Raw genomic sequence first — 14,790 nt, forward strand, 5'->3', positions numbered from 1 at the left:
ACTATCGAAATTGAATCAACCAGATTGACAGAGAACGACCACATGGCAATATAGAAGAATTGTACAAGCACGAGCACAGACGAGCAATCCAGTCTGAGACTCCATCCTCGCTCACTTCCCGCCCAACAACATCTTGCGGAAATCATCCTGTCCCTTCCCTCCACCTCCATTCGCAGCAGCAGTACTGGAGCCCGACACCGCCGCATTTGAAGCCTGAGCAGGCTTGATCCCGCGCTGCTTGCTCCCCAACCCTGCACGTGGTCTCGAGACAGCAGCACGCGGAACGAATAGTCCAGCATTTGCCGCCGGGGGCGCGATGGGCCGAGCTGTCGCAGGTCCGCTCGTGGCTTCTGCGACGATCTCCAGCGTTGCACCATTGAACACAATAGAGTCGGGTCGGAGTAGAAGTTTGCCTGCTTCCTGATGAACGGGCAGCAAGTTCAGTATATACTGTGAGTGCATATAGAGTGGGTGGATGTCGGGACTTACCGCTGCGTTCTCGAGCTCGACGTCTGCTTCTCTGACGTCGGCGAAGACTTCGACGCGCTTGACCTTGGCGTGCTTCTCGAGAGCTTGTTGCAACAGGCCCTCCTGTGTACCAGGCGGGAGGTTGCGGACACGTACAGACCGATTGCGCACATCTGCACGGTACCCTGGCGCCCTGTGGTAGGAATCAACGTTAGTCTAGGGACGGCCATGCCTCACGGGTCACATACTTGTTCTTGCCACGGACACGGGTGTCTGCGAGGGTAACGGCGATACGACGTCTCTTTAGCTCATGATTGTTCGCAGATAGCGCTGCGCGAGCATCGTTCTAAGACAGCTTGGCATGAGCGATATCGCAGGCACAGACAAAGTTCATACTGACCTCATGCTCGAACTCAACGAATGCGAAACCCTTCGAATGACCCTTGTCATCCATGATCATGCGTACGTCCTTGACCGCACCGTACTACCACGAAACCTTCAGTGCCCATGTCCAGCGCATAATAATCAGTAAGTAACTCACCGTCTTGAACAAGCCCTCAAGATCCTCCTTCGTAACGAACTTGCTAAGGCCTGCGACGTAGACCTCGCGATCATTCGCGTCGCTGTCTGTGCGCTCTTTCCTCCGCTCGGGGTTGGAGATGAGCACGGACAACTTGCGGTCTTCTTCCATGTCGGCCCCGTTAAGCTCCAAAGCAGCTTCGGCAGAAGACTAGTGGCACACATACGCACGCATCAGCTGCCACAACTACGACATACGTAAGGCAGGGGAAAACATACGGGTGAAGTGTACTGCACGTAGCAGAACCGCCGCGTACTCTTGAACTTCTTGCTCGGCCACCGCACGTCGAAGATCTCGCCATACTGTGTATGTAAGTGAGCAGAAGCACTTCATGGATGAAAAGTGTCACTGACCTTGCCAAACAGGGTGCGGATGAACGTGTCGTCGGCGTCCTCAGGGAAGTTCGTGACATAGAGCGTAGACCGCCATGCAAGGTGGACAGCGATCTCCTGGCCGCGTATCCGCTTCTTGTCCTTCGTCAGCGCCGCGGGGACGCTATCCTGAAAGAGCACACGCGGTGTAAGAGGTAGAGACCTCGCCATCACCATGATGTACTCACTCGTTCCATGAACTCCACAGTGGCGACAACAGAGTTCGGCAGTTGAGTGATCTTGATTTCACGGATACTCCCGCACTGTATGCATGCGTTAGCCAGAAGACAACTTACGAAGGCCTGGGAGACGACTCACATCCTTGAAGAGCGCAGTCAGCTCGTCTTCTTGCACCCCAGCGGGAAGCTCGGCGACGAACACGGTGCAATTCTCGCGATCTCTGCGACGCTGTCAGTCAACTCCTATTTCGTGTCTGCATGCTGTGAGACGCACCTCTTGAGCTTCGCCTGGTCCTCTAGCGAAAGACGTCCTTGTCAGCGAACCGTAATGGATATCAAAATCCGAGTTACTCACCAACTCGGACTTTCTTGCTGCTGCTCTCCCGATCCGGCGTTCCTTCGTCCTCCGCCTTCCGCTTCGACCCAGCCCCAACATGCGCACCAGCATCGACATCCATCGCAGTCTGTTCCTGACCATGCGCGGTCTCAGTCTGCGCCGGGACAGGTCCCTCCGCAACGGACACGGACGCCTGCGTTTCAGCGATGAGCTGGGCAGCTGCCAGCTGCGCCTTCTCCGCTTCCCTCGCACGGCGATTGTTCACCTGCGTCCGCGCCCGCTCGATACGGTCAAGCGCGTCCTCGAGCTGCTCCACGGAGCCATGCAGCTGCTCGAAGGTGGCCCATGCCTCCCAGACCGCCTCTGGCCAGTCCACGTTCTTGTGCGCGACGTCCCGGAAAATGTTGCGTGCGTCGTCATACATGTGCTGGCGGCTGCGGGGATCGGTCAGCGAGGGTTGTGCTCTGTGCGGGACAGAGCGGCTTACATGAGGACGTCTGTGTAGGAGGTCCATGCTAGGTAACTCGTCTTGTAATGTTTCGTGGCGTCCTCCCACAGAATCAGAGCGTTGGCCTGCAGATCCTCAATCTCAAGACACTACCCGCCTCATCAGCAGTCGAACGCCATCGGTCACAGGCAGCACTCACGATCGCAGACAAGTATTTCTCCAGCCTGAGCCTGGGGTCACCGGCGGACGACGCTACGGCGCTCAGTCACCACGCCTATCCTTGCGCACAGAGGAAAAAAAGCTCACCCTTTCGCACCCTCGCGATGCCTGCCATGACGATCTGCACGAGGTTCTCGAAGCCGTCCTCGCCTGCGCGTAAGTAAGAAGAGTGATCGGTCGGTTGGCTGGATGCTAGGAATTGAGACGGAAAGGCTACTTGCCTGCCTTCCCTGCTTCGATGAGGCGCTTCTCGAAGCCGGCACGGGCGAGGACGACGGGGACGAGCTGTTCGACGTCGGATTGTAGGGGTGCGATCGTTTGGGCCTTCTCGTACACGGCTGACAGAGTACTCGTGAGTTGAGGTTGCTGCTGATAGGGAAAGCGTAGCTTACTGTTGATTTCGGTCGCGGCTTCCTCCGAGTCCAAGGCGCGCTCCTGCAGATACGGTTAGGATAGCGGATATGCGCGGCGTGCACAGCACACACCAAGAAGCGCATGTACCGCGCCAGAAGCTCGCCAGACGCAGGCACACTCCTCAGACCCCTTCTGAACGTCAACAAGATATCCTCGTCTTCCACATCCTGAGTTCTCTACGAACACACAAACAAATAGTCAACAGTGAAGCATGGATGACCTGTGCGACGCGAGGTGTTACGTACCAGCAGGTCGAGGTAGCCTATCCAGAAGGTCCGGAGCGCTTCTTCCGCGTTCGCCTCCCCGGCAAACCGACGCTTGTCTGCTTCCATAATGGCACGCTCGTAGAGCGCCTTGAGGATGAACATGTCGGGCTGTTTGGGTTTACGCTCGGACGCGATGTAATATGCGTAGCCTTCAAGGGAGTAGCCGGAGTTCGCCTAAAACTTATGTCAGAAGATAGGATATGAGAACGCGAAGGTGTAGGCATACAAGTGAGTTCTCGAGGTTTTCGCGCCTCTGGAACGCCTTCACTGCTTGAGCCTTCCCCTTGGACGCCTTGACAAGGAGAGACTCGTAGTCTTCTGGTAGCTTGTAATTTGTCGTGAACGAGGAGTACACTTGAAAGGTCTCGTCGTGGGCTACATGTTAAGAGTTAGTTGGGCAAAACCGCCACTCAAGGTCATGGACGTACTGGAATGCGGTTGCTTCAGTCGCTCGAGCAACATTGCTTCGACTAGAGTAACGAGCACGACCCTAATTGCATGCACTCAGTCAGCGATGTACTATATGCGTCATTGTAGCTCGCTCGTATGATAGATGGTTAGGGATGAGCAACTGGGACGGTGCCATCAAAGAAAAGATATACAGGAGACCGTGAACGAAGAGAATATGTACGGTGACCAAAGGTCGCGCGTCACTCGTGCAACGCTGATTGACTTCTTCGAACAACCAGGGCATTCAATTTGTTTAGGATGTAACGCACATCATGATGGGAGAATGTGTTCATCTCATGACGAGCCTGTCATACTCCAGTCATCGGCGACCTTTGGTCACCATATTTTCAGTATGTAACGATTTGAGAAAAAGACGGACGCCCGGCGACAACGGGGATCGGACTCATCTCAGAAACAAGTGCACATCTGCGTTGCTTCCCAAGTAGCCATCTCTTCCCATCTCACGGCGGACGAAAGACCATGTAGTCCCTCGTGATAGGGCAAGAAAGCCTGTAACAGGTCAGCCGAAAGTAACTTTTCACTAGCCTTGTACCTCTTTAGGCCCAGTTCGTCGTGACAAGTTACCTTCGGCGGAAATGCCACTGACCTGTGATAAGGTGTAAAATCCTGCAGCGTCTGTACCTGTTCCCCATCGTGCTCGCGAGAGCGCTGAAAACCTATCGAGAACGGTTCTTCTTCCGAGAGATTGCTGGGTCTCAGCCTTTGGAAGCGTGCCGGTTAGGCTCGCCTTCATGTACACGCCAGCACAAACACACATCCACTAGGGCGTTTGTCCGGGTGACAGTCCGCCGGGGTCCACCACCTCATGCCTTGTCACGGACGGCACGTCACCCGCTATTGCCTGTCGCGCATCAGTGCTCCACCTCTTGCCTCTCGGCTCTCCGTGAACTCATCCAGACGTCATCATCATGTTGGCCTCGTTGCTCAGCTGACAAAAGTCCATGTGGTGGTCAAGTGGCAGGGCACAAACTGATGAGACTATTAGACTACGCCTCGGGCTACAGTTGTGGCGGGCAGGAGGAGGTCCTGTAGCTCGCCCGCCTGGCTGTGTGTCCTTTGTCTGGCAGACTGTCCGGCCAATCCACTGGACAGTCGCTTCCATCCCAGTAGCTACTCGATATTATTCCCTGCGTCCGGGACATACCTCTCGGTTGCCCTGTCTCGGACGCAGGAACATATACCGTATCTGTGCCTACCAAAACTTTAAAGCAGACACGAAAACGGGCTCGGCTCCCGAATCCACCGTGCAACTGGTACCTCGAAACCGGCCACGAGAGCTCGCACTATGCATAGGAGACAGAGAGGCACTCTTATACGGTGAGCTCACCTTTCCTCGCCTGTGGAGTCCTGCAGTCTCTCGAGCTCCCAGTCACGCTGCACATCCCAAAGGAGATGACTCTGAGCACGCTGTCAGTAAATAGGGATGTCGGGACTAGTAGGGAAACGCACTTTTGTCAGATGTCCTGCACCCTGAGAGACGACCTTGGACATGGTCTCGTGCATCCACTCCGGTGTGAACAGCTCTTCCAGTTCGTCAGGTCTCCCTCCAGCTTCCGTGTAGTGTTCGTAACGCTCGACCAAGAACTCGAGGTGCTTCTGGAGTACGGGAATTGCTGGATGAAGCTCAAGACCACGTCCAGGAGGTGCAATTGTGCTACTCACACAAGTAGTCCCTCTCCGCGCGTACGAACAGGTCGAGGATGGCGCGCAAATCCTCCGGGGAGTCGAGGTTGCTTGGGTCAATCTTGCGCTGGATGAGAGGTAGCCAGACGTCCTCGCCCGCCGCCCAGAACGCGGTCATCATGTCGAGAGCTGATTCGACCTGGTCGTCCATGCCCGTGGCGCGGGCTATGCGGATATGCTCGGCATGGAGGGCGATGTCGTAGGGGTTGTCGGTGAGTCGTTCGAGGATGCTGGAGAGAGCCTCGAGGGCGTCGGCCTCGTTCATGTCGACGTCCATAGCGAGGAAAGCAGGAAATGATGTAGTTGAACGCCACCGCTGACAAGAGCGCTGCAGCGTCGCGTTCCGCCCTGTTTCGCCTGTCGCGTTGTGACGAATGGGGTTAGGGTCCGGGAAGCATTGTCTAGACGCCGGCGGCCGCGTGCAGCGATTGGTGCGCCTCGGATACTTAGCCGGGGCGATGGACGGAGGGAGAGCCACACGGTCGCCTTTCTGTCTCTCTCCATCATCTCTTCTTCTCTCTTCCTTGGGCCCTCGACGGTAGCGTTCTCTCAGCCTTGGTCCATCCGAGGCATCCATTCTCTTCTACTTCACTCTTTAAAACAACATACAAATGGCCCAACCCGTCATCTACCGCACTCCACCGCTTGCCGGCAGGCCGCCCTTCGCGACCGACGAGCCGGACCATATCTATGCCCAGCAACAGCAAGACCCGTCGCGCAGGCTCAGACAGCCTCCCCCTCCGGACCCCAACACCAGAAGCTCTGCCTACAACATGTACGTCTCCTCTTTTGCCTTCACGAACGACGAGGAGGGGAAGCGACGCTTGCTAGCCGAAGTGGGGCATTCTTCACGCCAGGTTTTTGGGGCACTTCCTAGGCGTCGCGCTGCCAGCATTGCACGAGTTGTGCTGCTGCACACGCTGCGTGTATCCTGGACTTTGGAGGGAGCAGCAATTCGGACGGGCAAAGACTCAGTTCCGCAGTCCGGTCCTCGGTCAAGCAGTATCGCTTCCGTCTGGCCGCCGGCTCTGGCCAAGGTTGTGCCCTGGTCCCTGGCCCCTGCTTTGCGCCACCACACTGTCTAGTTTCGTTCCATGCAGCTCGATGTTGCCAGCATTGCGATGTCTGCATCGAGTTGGTGCTGCGAACGGCGCATCTATATATAGCATCGTACTCTCCATCACTATCTGGTCCGTGCTGTCCTGGGTAGCGACACGTTCCCTGGTGTTGCATCATGAAGTCTGTATTGTTCTCGGTGTCGGGAGCACAAGTATATATATGCGCCATTCCAATCGTTCTTGGCTCCATTATTAACGATATCGTTCTCTTGCTCACCACCGCCATGTCAAGGTATGATCAGTACATAGACGAGAAGGAGAACCCCTTCGACGACAGCAAGCAAATGAACCCGCAACCCAAGATCCCGCTCGCCGCTCCTCAGCCTGGATATGCCGCTCCCGTTGCTGCTATCAATCTGCCTAGTCCCGCTGCCACGCCGGATGGACGCATGCACGCCTCCTCCGAAATGTCTGAGTATGGTGGAGGCATGGTTAGTCAACAGCCCGGCATGCCCAACGCTCCGCACCCGCTTCAACCGCCCATGACCCCCATCGCCCCCATTTTTGCTCGCCCATCCTCTGCCGCTTCTCGTGACGTGAAGTTCGCGACACAGACCCCCATTATGCGCGGCGACACCGAAGACACGGTTCTTCCCCGCCGTGGACAGAGGGGCGATGACTTCTGGCGTCGGTTCAGCATGGTTGCGAAGGAGGACATGGCTACTCCGCCTGGACAGAAGCAGAGGTACCTCACTACATGCCTTCTCTCCATTCATCCAGAACGCTAACACCTCTTGCATAGTATGTGGCTTCGCAAGACTCAAAACGGCACTACCCGCATGTCGCGTTGGGTCTGGGTTGTTGGCATGACTTTGCTCATTGTGAGTGCCCTTCAGGTACGCCGGAATGCCTCTTGCTGACGTGAGACATAGATCATCGCTGGTGCTATCGGTCTCGGTTGGTGGGTCTCGCACAACAGCACTTCGCACAGCGCGCCGACTGCCATTGGTGGATCTGCAAACGAGAAGGCCATCGCGACTGCTTCTGAAAGCGCTGCCGGCGCCGATGCAACATCTTCAGACGTGTCGTTCCACGTCACACCCACGAATACCGTCGCCAGACGTGTCTTCGAACCTATACCAACGCCACAGGCGCTATACCCCATATCAGCCCGTGGCGACAGTTCGCATCATGTCCACATCATGCAGACGCATCATCGGGGACGCCGCAGTAGCCCCCTCAACCGCACCTCGCATTAACTTATTGTTAACACATCGCGCTACCGTCGACCAGCCCGCCGCCCATCTCGCACACTGCACGCTCATCGCATATACACCTGGGATTGGTGTTACCAGCCCGCCCGGTTGCCCACGTCCCGTCCGCTCGTTACGACTCGTCATTCCCGCCATGGTCACCCCCCAACCGATCTACCATCTCTGCATTGCTCCATCTATCCCTCTGTCCTCTCTCACGTCCACCCGTTCTTGCTTCTCACGAGTTGGATATTCAAGCTCATCGCTATACAGGATTGTGTTGTCGTTGTGACGTTCTGCTACGCGCTGCATATCCTGCTGTCGCCGCTCCCTTCACGAACCCCTACTAATATCTTCCGCTGTTCGGATTCGTATCCATACCCGTTTGAGAGGCTTCCCAGATCATGTAGTTATTACGAGATGCATTGTGGTATATACTTACGCATACTTTCTTGTTACGCTTTTGTGCTTGTTGTGCTTGAAACGTGATTACATTTGGTCTCACTTCCGTACAGGTGAGTCACCTGCAAGGTGCAATTTTTGCGTGAGGCTTGATCACCCCTCGCTAACCTTGGGGTTGGTCTCTGTAAGCCACCCAAACTAATGCGTCCTTGATACTCCATTTGAGACCTGCTACATTATGCATAGGCTAAGCGCGGCGTTGAGTAGCAACGCAGTATTTAGCGGAGGCATCCAAATCCGTCCCCGCCACAAAGCGCGCACGTGCCTTTGTTTATGAGCGCTAACGCGTCGCGTCGCGCCTCGAAAACCGCTTAACTCCCGACCACCACACACGTCTCCCCTCCTTCCCTGTATACATCAGGTCCAGTATGGCCAAACGCAGAGCGGTCGCCGACTCTGACGACGAGCGAGAGTCTGAGCCTCATTCAAAGCGCTCCAGGACGAGCGAGAGCGACGACGAGCAACCCGGGCCGCACAACAGGCGGAGTGGCAAGGGCAAGGGGCGCGCGCCCGCGCAGGAAGACAACCACGAACCGATTGATATTGAAGATGACGACGACGATGGGGACGCGGGGATGCAGCCGGATGAGGATGAGGAGAAGAAGTTCGAGGAGGATCATGAGGAGATCATTCGGGAGAGGCTTATGAACAAGTCGAAGACCCAAGGAGTGAGTCGTCCTTCAAGCACCTTGTTGGAAATATGTATTTGGGAGACGATCCTCATGCGCTTGTACCGCTATGTTAGGGTATCGCTGAGATGGGCATCATCGAGTCGCTGGAGATGCACCAGTTCATGTGCCACAAGTACTTGACGTTCCAGCTGGGGCCACAGATCAACTTCATCATTGGTGCGTTCCTACTACGTGCTTGAGCTTCGTCGTTCCTGACCCTTATCTAATTAGGTCACAACGGAAGTGAGAGTACGCGCACAAGTCGTCTGTTGCCCCGCTAATCACACTTCTCAGGTGGTAAGAGTGCAGTCCTGTCGGCGCTCACAGTGGCACTTGGTGGCAAGGCCAATTCGACTGGCCGCGGCACGGGGTTGAAGTCTTTCATTCGCGAGGGACAATCGTATGTCGCGACACATACCCTCCTTCACCCACGCACTAACAGTCCACAGCGTCGCCGAGGTCACGGTCGTCCTCAAGAACCAGGGCGAGGAGGCATACAGGCCGAAGGAATACGGCAAGAGCATCGTCATCACGCGTCGGTTCACCAAGGATGGCGCGTCTTCGTACAAGATCAAGAACAAGGACGGCAAGGTCATCTCCACGAAGCGCGAGGAGCTGCAGGCGATCTGCGACCACATGAACATCCAGGTCGACAACCCGATGAACATCCTCACTCAGGGTGTGTACCGATGCATCGTCTGCGCATGTGATTGCTCACGCGAACCGTACTAGACTCTGCCCGGCAGTTCTTGTCAGCGTCGTCGCCGAGTGACAAGTACAAGGTGTGTGAGGTGTTCATTACACGATGCCCGCTTCTTTGACGCGGGGCGATGCAGTTCTTCCTCAAGGGTACTCAGCTGAGTCAACTTAGCGAGGAGTACCAAACTTGCATGGAGAACATCAGCCAGACGGCGAAGGTGCTGAAGCGGAAAGCGGAAGTCATCCCGGACCTCGAGGACCAGTATAATGAAGCCCAGCAGCGCTTTGAGGAGGCTGAGAGGGCTCGCGAGCAGCGTCATAGGGCCGATGAGCTTAAGAAGGAGCTTGCGTGGGCTCATGTTGCTGCCAAGGAACAGGTTGGAAGAATCTACCTCCGTGTTTTCTCTGTTTTTTGCTCATATCCCCACGTGCGTAGGAATTGGAAGGCAAGATGAAAGACGTAGCCGCTATTCAGCACAAGATCGAGAGGAATGAAGCCGAGATCAAGACGGCTGAGGTATGTGTGCCGTTGGGCTGGTTGCGGATGCGAAATGGTGTTGCTCACTTGGACGTCAGGACCTGCGCGTAGCTTGCAACGCCAATGTCGTGGTTCTCGAGGAAGAGCTCGAGGCACTCGGTGAAGTTGAAACACTGAACCAACGCCAAGAGGAGGTCAAGAGAAAGTCCAACCAGAACAAGTCGAAGATGTCGCAGCTCCGAAGCGAAGAGAAGACCATCAACGAGTCTCTCGTCGGCGTCAACGGCACCATCGCCGGTCTCGAGAAGCAGATCAGCGACGAACAAGCTCGCGTAGAATCGCACTCGCGAGAGAAGCGCGAGAAGGCCAATGCGAAGCTGCAAGAGACCAACGCGAAGCTCGCGGAGAAGGACGCCACGCTCAAGAACGTCGTCGAGGAGCGTCAACATGCTTTCGGCGAGGTGGAATCCGCGACCGCCGAGATCAGGCGGCTCGAGCTTGAGCGCGGCACCCTGCAGGAGCGCGTCATGGAGTGCGAGGGGCAGATGGCACGCTGCGCTGAGATGGAACGCAGCAAGTTCGCGCAGTTTGGTAACAACATGGACCGCGTCATGCACGAGATCCGGCACAGGCAGTGGTACGGGCAGCCTCCTGTCGGCCCGTTCGGGCTGTACGTCAAGATCAAGGAGCCGGAGAAGTGGGGCAACTTGTTGCGGATCGTTATTGGCGGCAACATGAGCAGCTTTGCTCTCACTGATGGTCGTGACCGGCCTGCGTTGGCGAAGATCCTCGAGGAGAGCGGAAAGTGAGTGCCGCGCCTGTCATCCTGTCCGCGTCCCTCTGATCACCTTGATATCTAGCCGTAACTGCCAAATCATCATCGCAGAAGTCGATCTGTTCGACTTCAGCGAGGGAGAGCCTCCGCAAGGGTACCTCACTATCCTGCGGGCACTAGAGGTATGTGGACGCCGTGTCTGTTCGTCGTGTAGTCATCCTCATCGCTTACATGTCCACAGGTGTCCGACCCATATGTCCTGCGTCAGCTGGTCAACTCTGCTCATGTCGAGAGCGTCCTGCTGGCCCATACGCGTGCAGAGGCAGATCAGATGCTCATGTCACTGGGCACCGGAGGCACGGCGATGGCTGCAGATAACTACCGCGTCGTTCGTTTCCCGTAAGTCGGTCTGCTCATCGACAGACATCGATTGAAACTGATGTGAATCATGTCTCCAGCGAGGGAGGTGGACAGTCCAACCCGATCCCTCCCCTGAGGAACGGAGACAACCGTCAGCAGCTCTTCCGCAGCAGCAATGCGGATGCGGAGAGGAGGTACGTTCCGAGATGCGGAAGTTTCTGGGACAGTTGTTGACCGAGTATCGGAACAGACGGTGGGCGGGCCAGCGGGACGAGTATAGCAGTAGACTGCAGGCCAGTATTTTGCGGCTTCAAGAGCTCAAAGGCACGTTGAGCCGGGCCCAGAAAGCGGTCAATGATCTTCAGGTGCGAGCGCTATCCTCTATATCGTTTTGACCGATGAGGCTCACTCTCTCGCACAGGCTAAGGAGCGTCAGCTCGGCAGGGAATGCCGCGAGTTGAGGACGAAGATCAGCAACCTCCAAGTCGAGTTGAACGAAGACCTGCCTGTGAACATCCAAGCGCTTCAGGACGCCCTCCAGGTCAGCAGTAGGATGCATGTCGATGTTGACGACGGATGCTGACGTCCTTGCCAGGAAGCGATGGAGGAGAAGGCGAATATCATGCAGCAATTCGAGGCCTTGGCGAGGGAGAAGCAGAAAGTCGCCGATGAGGGGAAGCCGTTATCTATCGAGAATGAGCAGATTCGCAGGCAGATCGCGGAGTTCAGTGAGAGGCGACAGGCGATCAAGGTAAGCCCGTGTTTCTTTGTGCGACCGTCATACAGGAAGCTGACGAGTCTCGCAGGACCGACTGTCAGATGCCGTGACTGAGCGTATGCAGGCGGATCACTCGATACAGCACTATCGGACCAAGGCTGATGCAGAGCGCGACAAGCTCAAGGCCGCAGAGGAAGCCGCGAATGACGTGCAAGCCGAGTTCGAGGTAAGTTACATTTGTTCTTGCTCGAACGGGTAGTTCTGACTAGCTCCTCCGTGTTGAAGGCCTGGACCAAGAAGGCCTCGGACTACTGCGAGCGCGTTCATAATCCGCGCAAGGTCGAGGTTGTGCAGCGCAATCTCGAAGCCGTGCAGGCTGCTCTGAAGGAGCGAGAGAAGCGCCAGGGCGCCTCCATCGAAGAGATCGCGGAGGAGTTGCAGCGGAAGAAGGCCGCTCTTGATACAGCCAAGAAGGAAATCAGGGCCTTAAACTCGCTCAACAAGGTATGTCGACTTTGTCTTGATGCGTTAGCTTCTCGATCTTACCGTGTGTCGTTACGTCGCAGGCTCTGAAGAAGTCCGTCAAGGCGCGTCTCGCGAGGTGGCACGAGTTCCGTCGCCACATCGCACTCCGCTGCAAGGTCTACTTTGGTTACCATCTCTCGAACCGTGGATACTTCGGGAAGGTTTTGTTCGACCACGTCAATGGCAAGCTGGAGCTGAAGGTATGGTGCCGCTGCGCTCAGACATGTGAAGGTCGATGCTCACACGCGAGGCTAGGTCCAAACCGACGACCAGAACCTGACCCAAGCGAACACTCGAGAGAAGGACCCGCGCTCGCTGAGTGGTGGCGAGAAGTCGTTCTCGACTATCTGTCTGTTGCTCTCGCTCTGGGAGTCTATCGGCTGTCCTATCCGGTGCCTTGGTGAGCCCTCGTCGCGCCTCCCTCTCGTGTGCTCGATGTGCTGACCTGTTCATAGATGAGTTCGATGTCTTCATGGACGCCGTCAACCGTCGTATCAGTATGAAGATGATGGTGGGTTCATGCGTGTCTCGTTCGAGCCGTATGTCCGGTGGACGCTGACAACCTTGTTTTTTGTAGATCGACACTGCGAATACGTCCAACCGCAAGCAGTACGTTCTCATCACGCCGCAGGACATGACGAACATCAACATCGGGAACACCGTCCGAGTGCATCGCATGACGGATCCCGAGCGTGGCCAAGGCGTGTTGGCGTTCTCATGAGGTCGCCGGTCACGACGGCGTAGGTCCGCCAGCCAATGTGACTTTGGACTTTCTCTTTCAGGTTCTCTGTCTTCGTATCATAGTAGTCAAGTGCTTTAGTTCTCAGTACGCATGTTGCTAATGGTGTAGATTATGCTCGGACGTTTGAGCTCTCAACTAGTATGGTGTTGTTCTGGTGTTCTCCACGCACTTCTCAGAAAGCGTCTCAATCGCATGTCATTATTATACTACCCCAGGAGTCGGACGAGGGTCGAAATTGATGTACACGTCCGCATCCTACACGTCCGCATCCTTCTCTTCCGGGCACCACTGGGCCCATTCCGAAGGTGTCCAAGGTCTGATAATATCCAGATGGCGCCTGTCACGCTTGCGAAATAGATGGATTAGTAAAGCTCGTCCGAACTTCTGGTTGATATGCCTGTAGAGATGTGACATACCTTACAGCAATCAAGTGTGAACTCATGGTTTTCCCATGCTCGCTTCATCATTTCAACATCCAACACGGCGCTTCTGTACCAGCTGGGTGTTCCGCGAAACATTGCTTGGAGACGCTCATATTGGCCTTGGGTAGGACGCAAATTGTAAAACGGGTCTGAGGAATGACAGATGGCGAGTATTGTGATGGTCTTTTGGCGGTCGTTTTGCACATCACCCACGGGAGTGTACTCTGGCGCAAAGCAGGTGGTTGACGTGACATGACGGTGTCCGTATGCGGCGGTGTCCGGCTTCATTGCTTCGACCCACATGAGCCGTACCTTAGACCGGAGACCAAGCTGTTCATCGCGGTGACCTTCATTCCTAACCTGCTCCATGACCCAGGAATCGTCCAGGCGCCATCCCAAGATGTAAAAATAATTGGGATCTCGAGGTTCTGGCAACGGGGGGTAGCTGGCTGGGGCATCTGGCGATGTAGGTGGGAGCGAATTTGCTTCGAATATCTGCACAGGCACCGCATGGTAAGTCATCTGGGAATTCAGCGAGGAGTATGAATGTGTTACCTCAGTTTCATTTGGCAGGGCAGTCGACGGCACTTCGAGTGTGGGCACAACGGAATGGGTCTCTCCGGACATGATGATGACCGGCTTATGGCTGCAGTCTAAGGGAAAGGACTCAGGCAGGTCACGGCGGCGTGTCCGCAACGTGCGACGCATGACATTGACACCACGCGATACATCGGCACGTGCGTGGTGTCACGCACAGTCGGGGGCCCCGCTGAACACAATCTTAGTTAACTTTCAGCCTGCAGCATGCATTTACAGATACTACAGGTACCATTGAACTCTTGCCGGGCAACATGCAATGCGGCTCCACCCAGAGCGAGGAGCCTCAACTTGGCAAGAGGCGCCAAGAAGAACCGAAGTTCTCTCAGCATTGCTGCAACTGTCTTTCGCTCAGCGTTGTCCCAATCTGTCACTACTGGCCGCCACCATCCTCCATAGAGCATGCCGGCCGTCGTACTCACTCTTGTTCTAGCCAGGGGAAATGACACATCAGCTCGTAGCTGCATTCGCCACGTCAGGCAGTCCACCTGGACAATTTTCGATGTCACAGCCAACCGCGCAAACGTGGACAAGCGGTATTCGGCAACAAGTCATACTTTGGCCTGCGGATAGGGTCGACGTCGTCAAGTGACG

General features: G+C 55.8%; 4 protein-coding genes across 4 annotated transcripts; 2 read left to right on the top strand and 2 right to left on the bottom strand.

Annotated features, from left to right (window-relative positions):
* Nucleotides 1-25: 25 nt before the first annotated feature.
* Nucleotides 26-5,747, bottom strand: L226DRAFT_532219 (RNA-binding protein Prp24). The gene is made up of 23 exons (XM_067680220.1): nt 5,416-5,747; nt 5,203-5,366; nt 5,081-5,151; nt 3,711-3,772; nt 3,509-3,657; nt 3,262-3,456; nt 3,088-3,192; nt 2,995-3,037; nt 2,824-2,940; nt 2,690-2,752; nt 2,583-2,635; nt 2,423-2,532; nt 1,954-2,369; nt 1,873-1,894; nt 1,738-1,819; nt 1,608-1,682; nt 1,402-1,548; nt 1,267-1,350; nt 1,010-1,198; nt 869-952; nt 717-814; nt 490-661; nt 26-420 (listed from the first exon to the last, which is right to left on the bottom strand). The coding sequence occupies exons 1-23, from the start codon at nt 5,711-5,713 to the stop codon at nt 112-114; spliced, it is 3,108 nt and encodes a 1,035-aa protein (XP_067537987.1). The 5' UTR covers nt 5,714-5,747; the 3' UTR covers nt 26-111.
* A 179-nt stretch (nt 5,748-5,926) lies between these two features.
* L226DRAFT_532221 (uncharacterized protein) lies at nt 5,927-8,141 on the top strand. Its single transcript, XM_067680221.1, has 4 exons — nt 5,927-6,211; nt 6,787-7,239; nt 7,297-7,375; nt 7,427-8,141. The coding sequence occupies exons 1-4, from the start codon at nt 6,048-6,050 to the stop codon at nt 7,751-7,753; spliced, it is 1,023 nt and encodes a 340-aa protein (XP_067537988.1). The 5' UTR covers nt 5,927-6,047; the 3' UTR covers nt 7,754-8,141.
* Nucleotides 8,142-8,521: 380 nt separating this feature from the next.
* L226DRAFT_551428 (P-loop containing nucleoside triphosphate hydrolase protein) lies at nt 8,522-13,469 on the top strand. Its single transcript, XM_067682813.1, has 21 exons — nt 8,522-8,877; nt 8,955-9,057; nt 9,112-9,123; nt 9,175-9,280; nt 9,330-9,559; nt 9,613-9,662; nt 9,717-9,956; nt 10,016-10,096; nt 10,156-10,862; nt 10,918-11,014; nt 11,074-11,231; nt 11,291-11,386; nt 11,443-11,557; nt 11,614-11,733; nt 11,788-11,943; nt 11,999-12,136; nt 12,196-12,414; nt 12,477-12,635; nt 12,691-12,835; nt 12,891-12,946; nt 13,013-13,469. The coding sequence occupies exons 1-21, from the start codon at nt 8,578-8,580 to the stop codon at nt 13,154-13,156; spliced, it is 3,432 nt and encodes a 1,143-aa protein (XP_067537989.1). The 5' UTR covers nt 8,522-8,577; the 3' UTR covers nt 13,157-13,469.
* L226DRAFT_532223 (uncharacterized protein) lies at nt 13,360-14,260 on the bottom strand. Its single transcript, XM_067680222.1, has 3 exons — nt 14,155-14,260; nt 13,594-14,094; nt 13,360-13,522 (listed from the first exon to the last, which is right to left on the bottom strand). The coding sequence occupies exons 1-3, from the start codon at nt 14,224-14,226 to the stop codon at nt 13,433-13,435; spliced, it is 663 nt and encodes a 220-aa protein (XP_067537990.1). The 5' UTR covers nt 14,227-14,260; the 3' UTR covers nt 13,360-13,432.
* Between the last annotated feature and the right edge of the window lie 530 nt (nt 14,261-14,790).

The sequence above is a fragment of the Lentinus tigrinus genome, assembly GCF_003813185.1.
Source record: "Lentinus tigrinus ALCF2SS1-7 unplaced genomic scaffold L226scaffold_6, whole genome shotgun sequence".
NCBI lineage: Eukaryota > Fungi > Basidiomycota > Agaricomycetes > Polyporales > Polyporaceae > Lentinus > Lentinus tigrinus.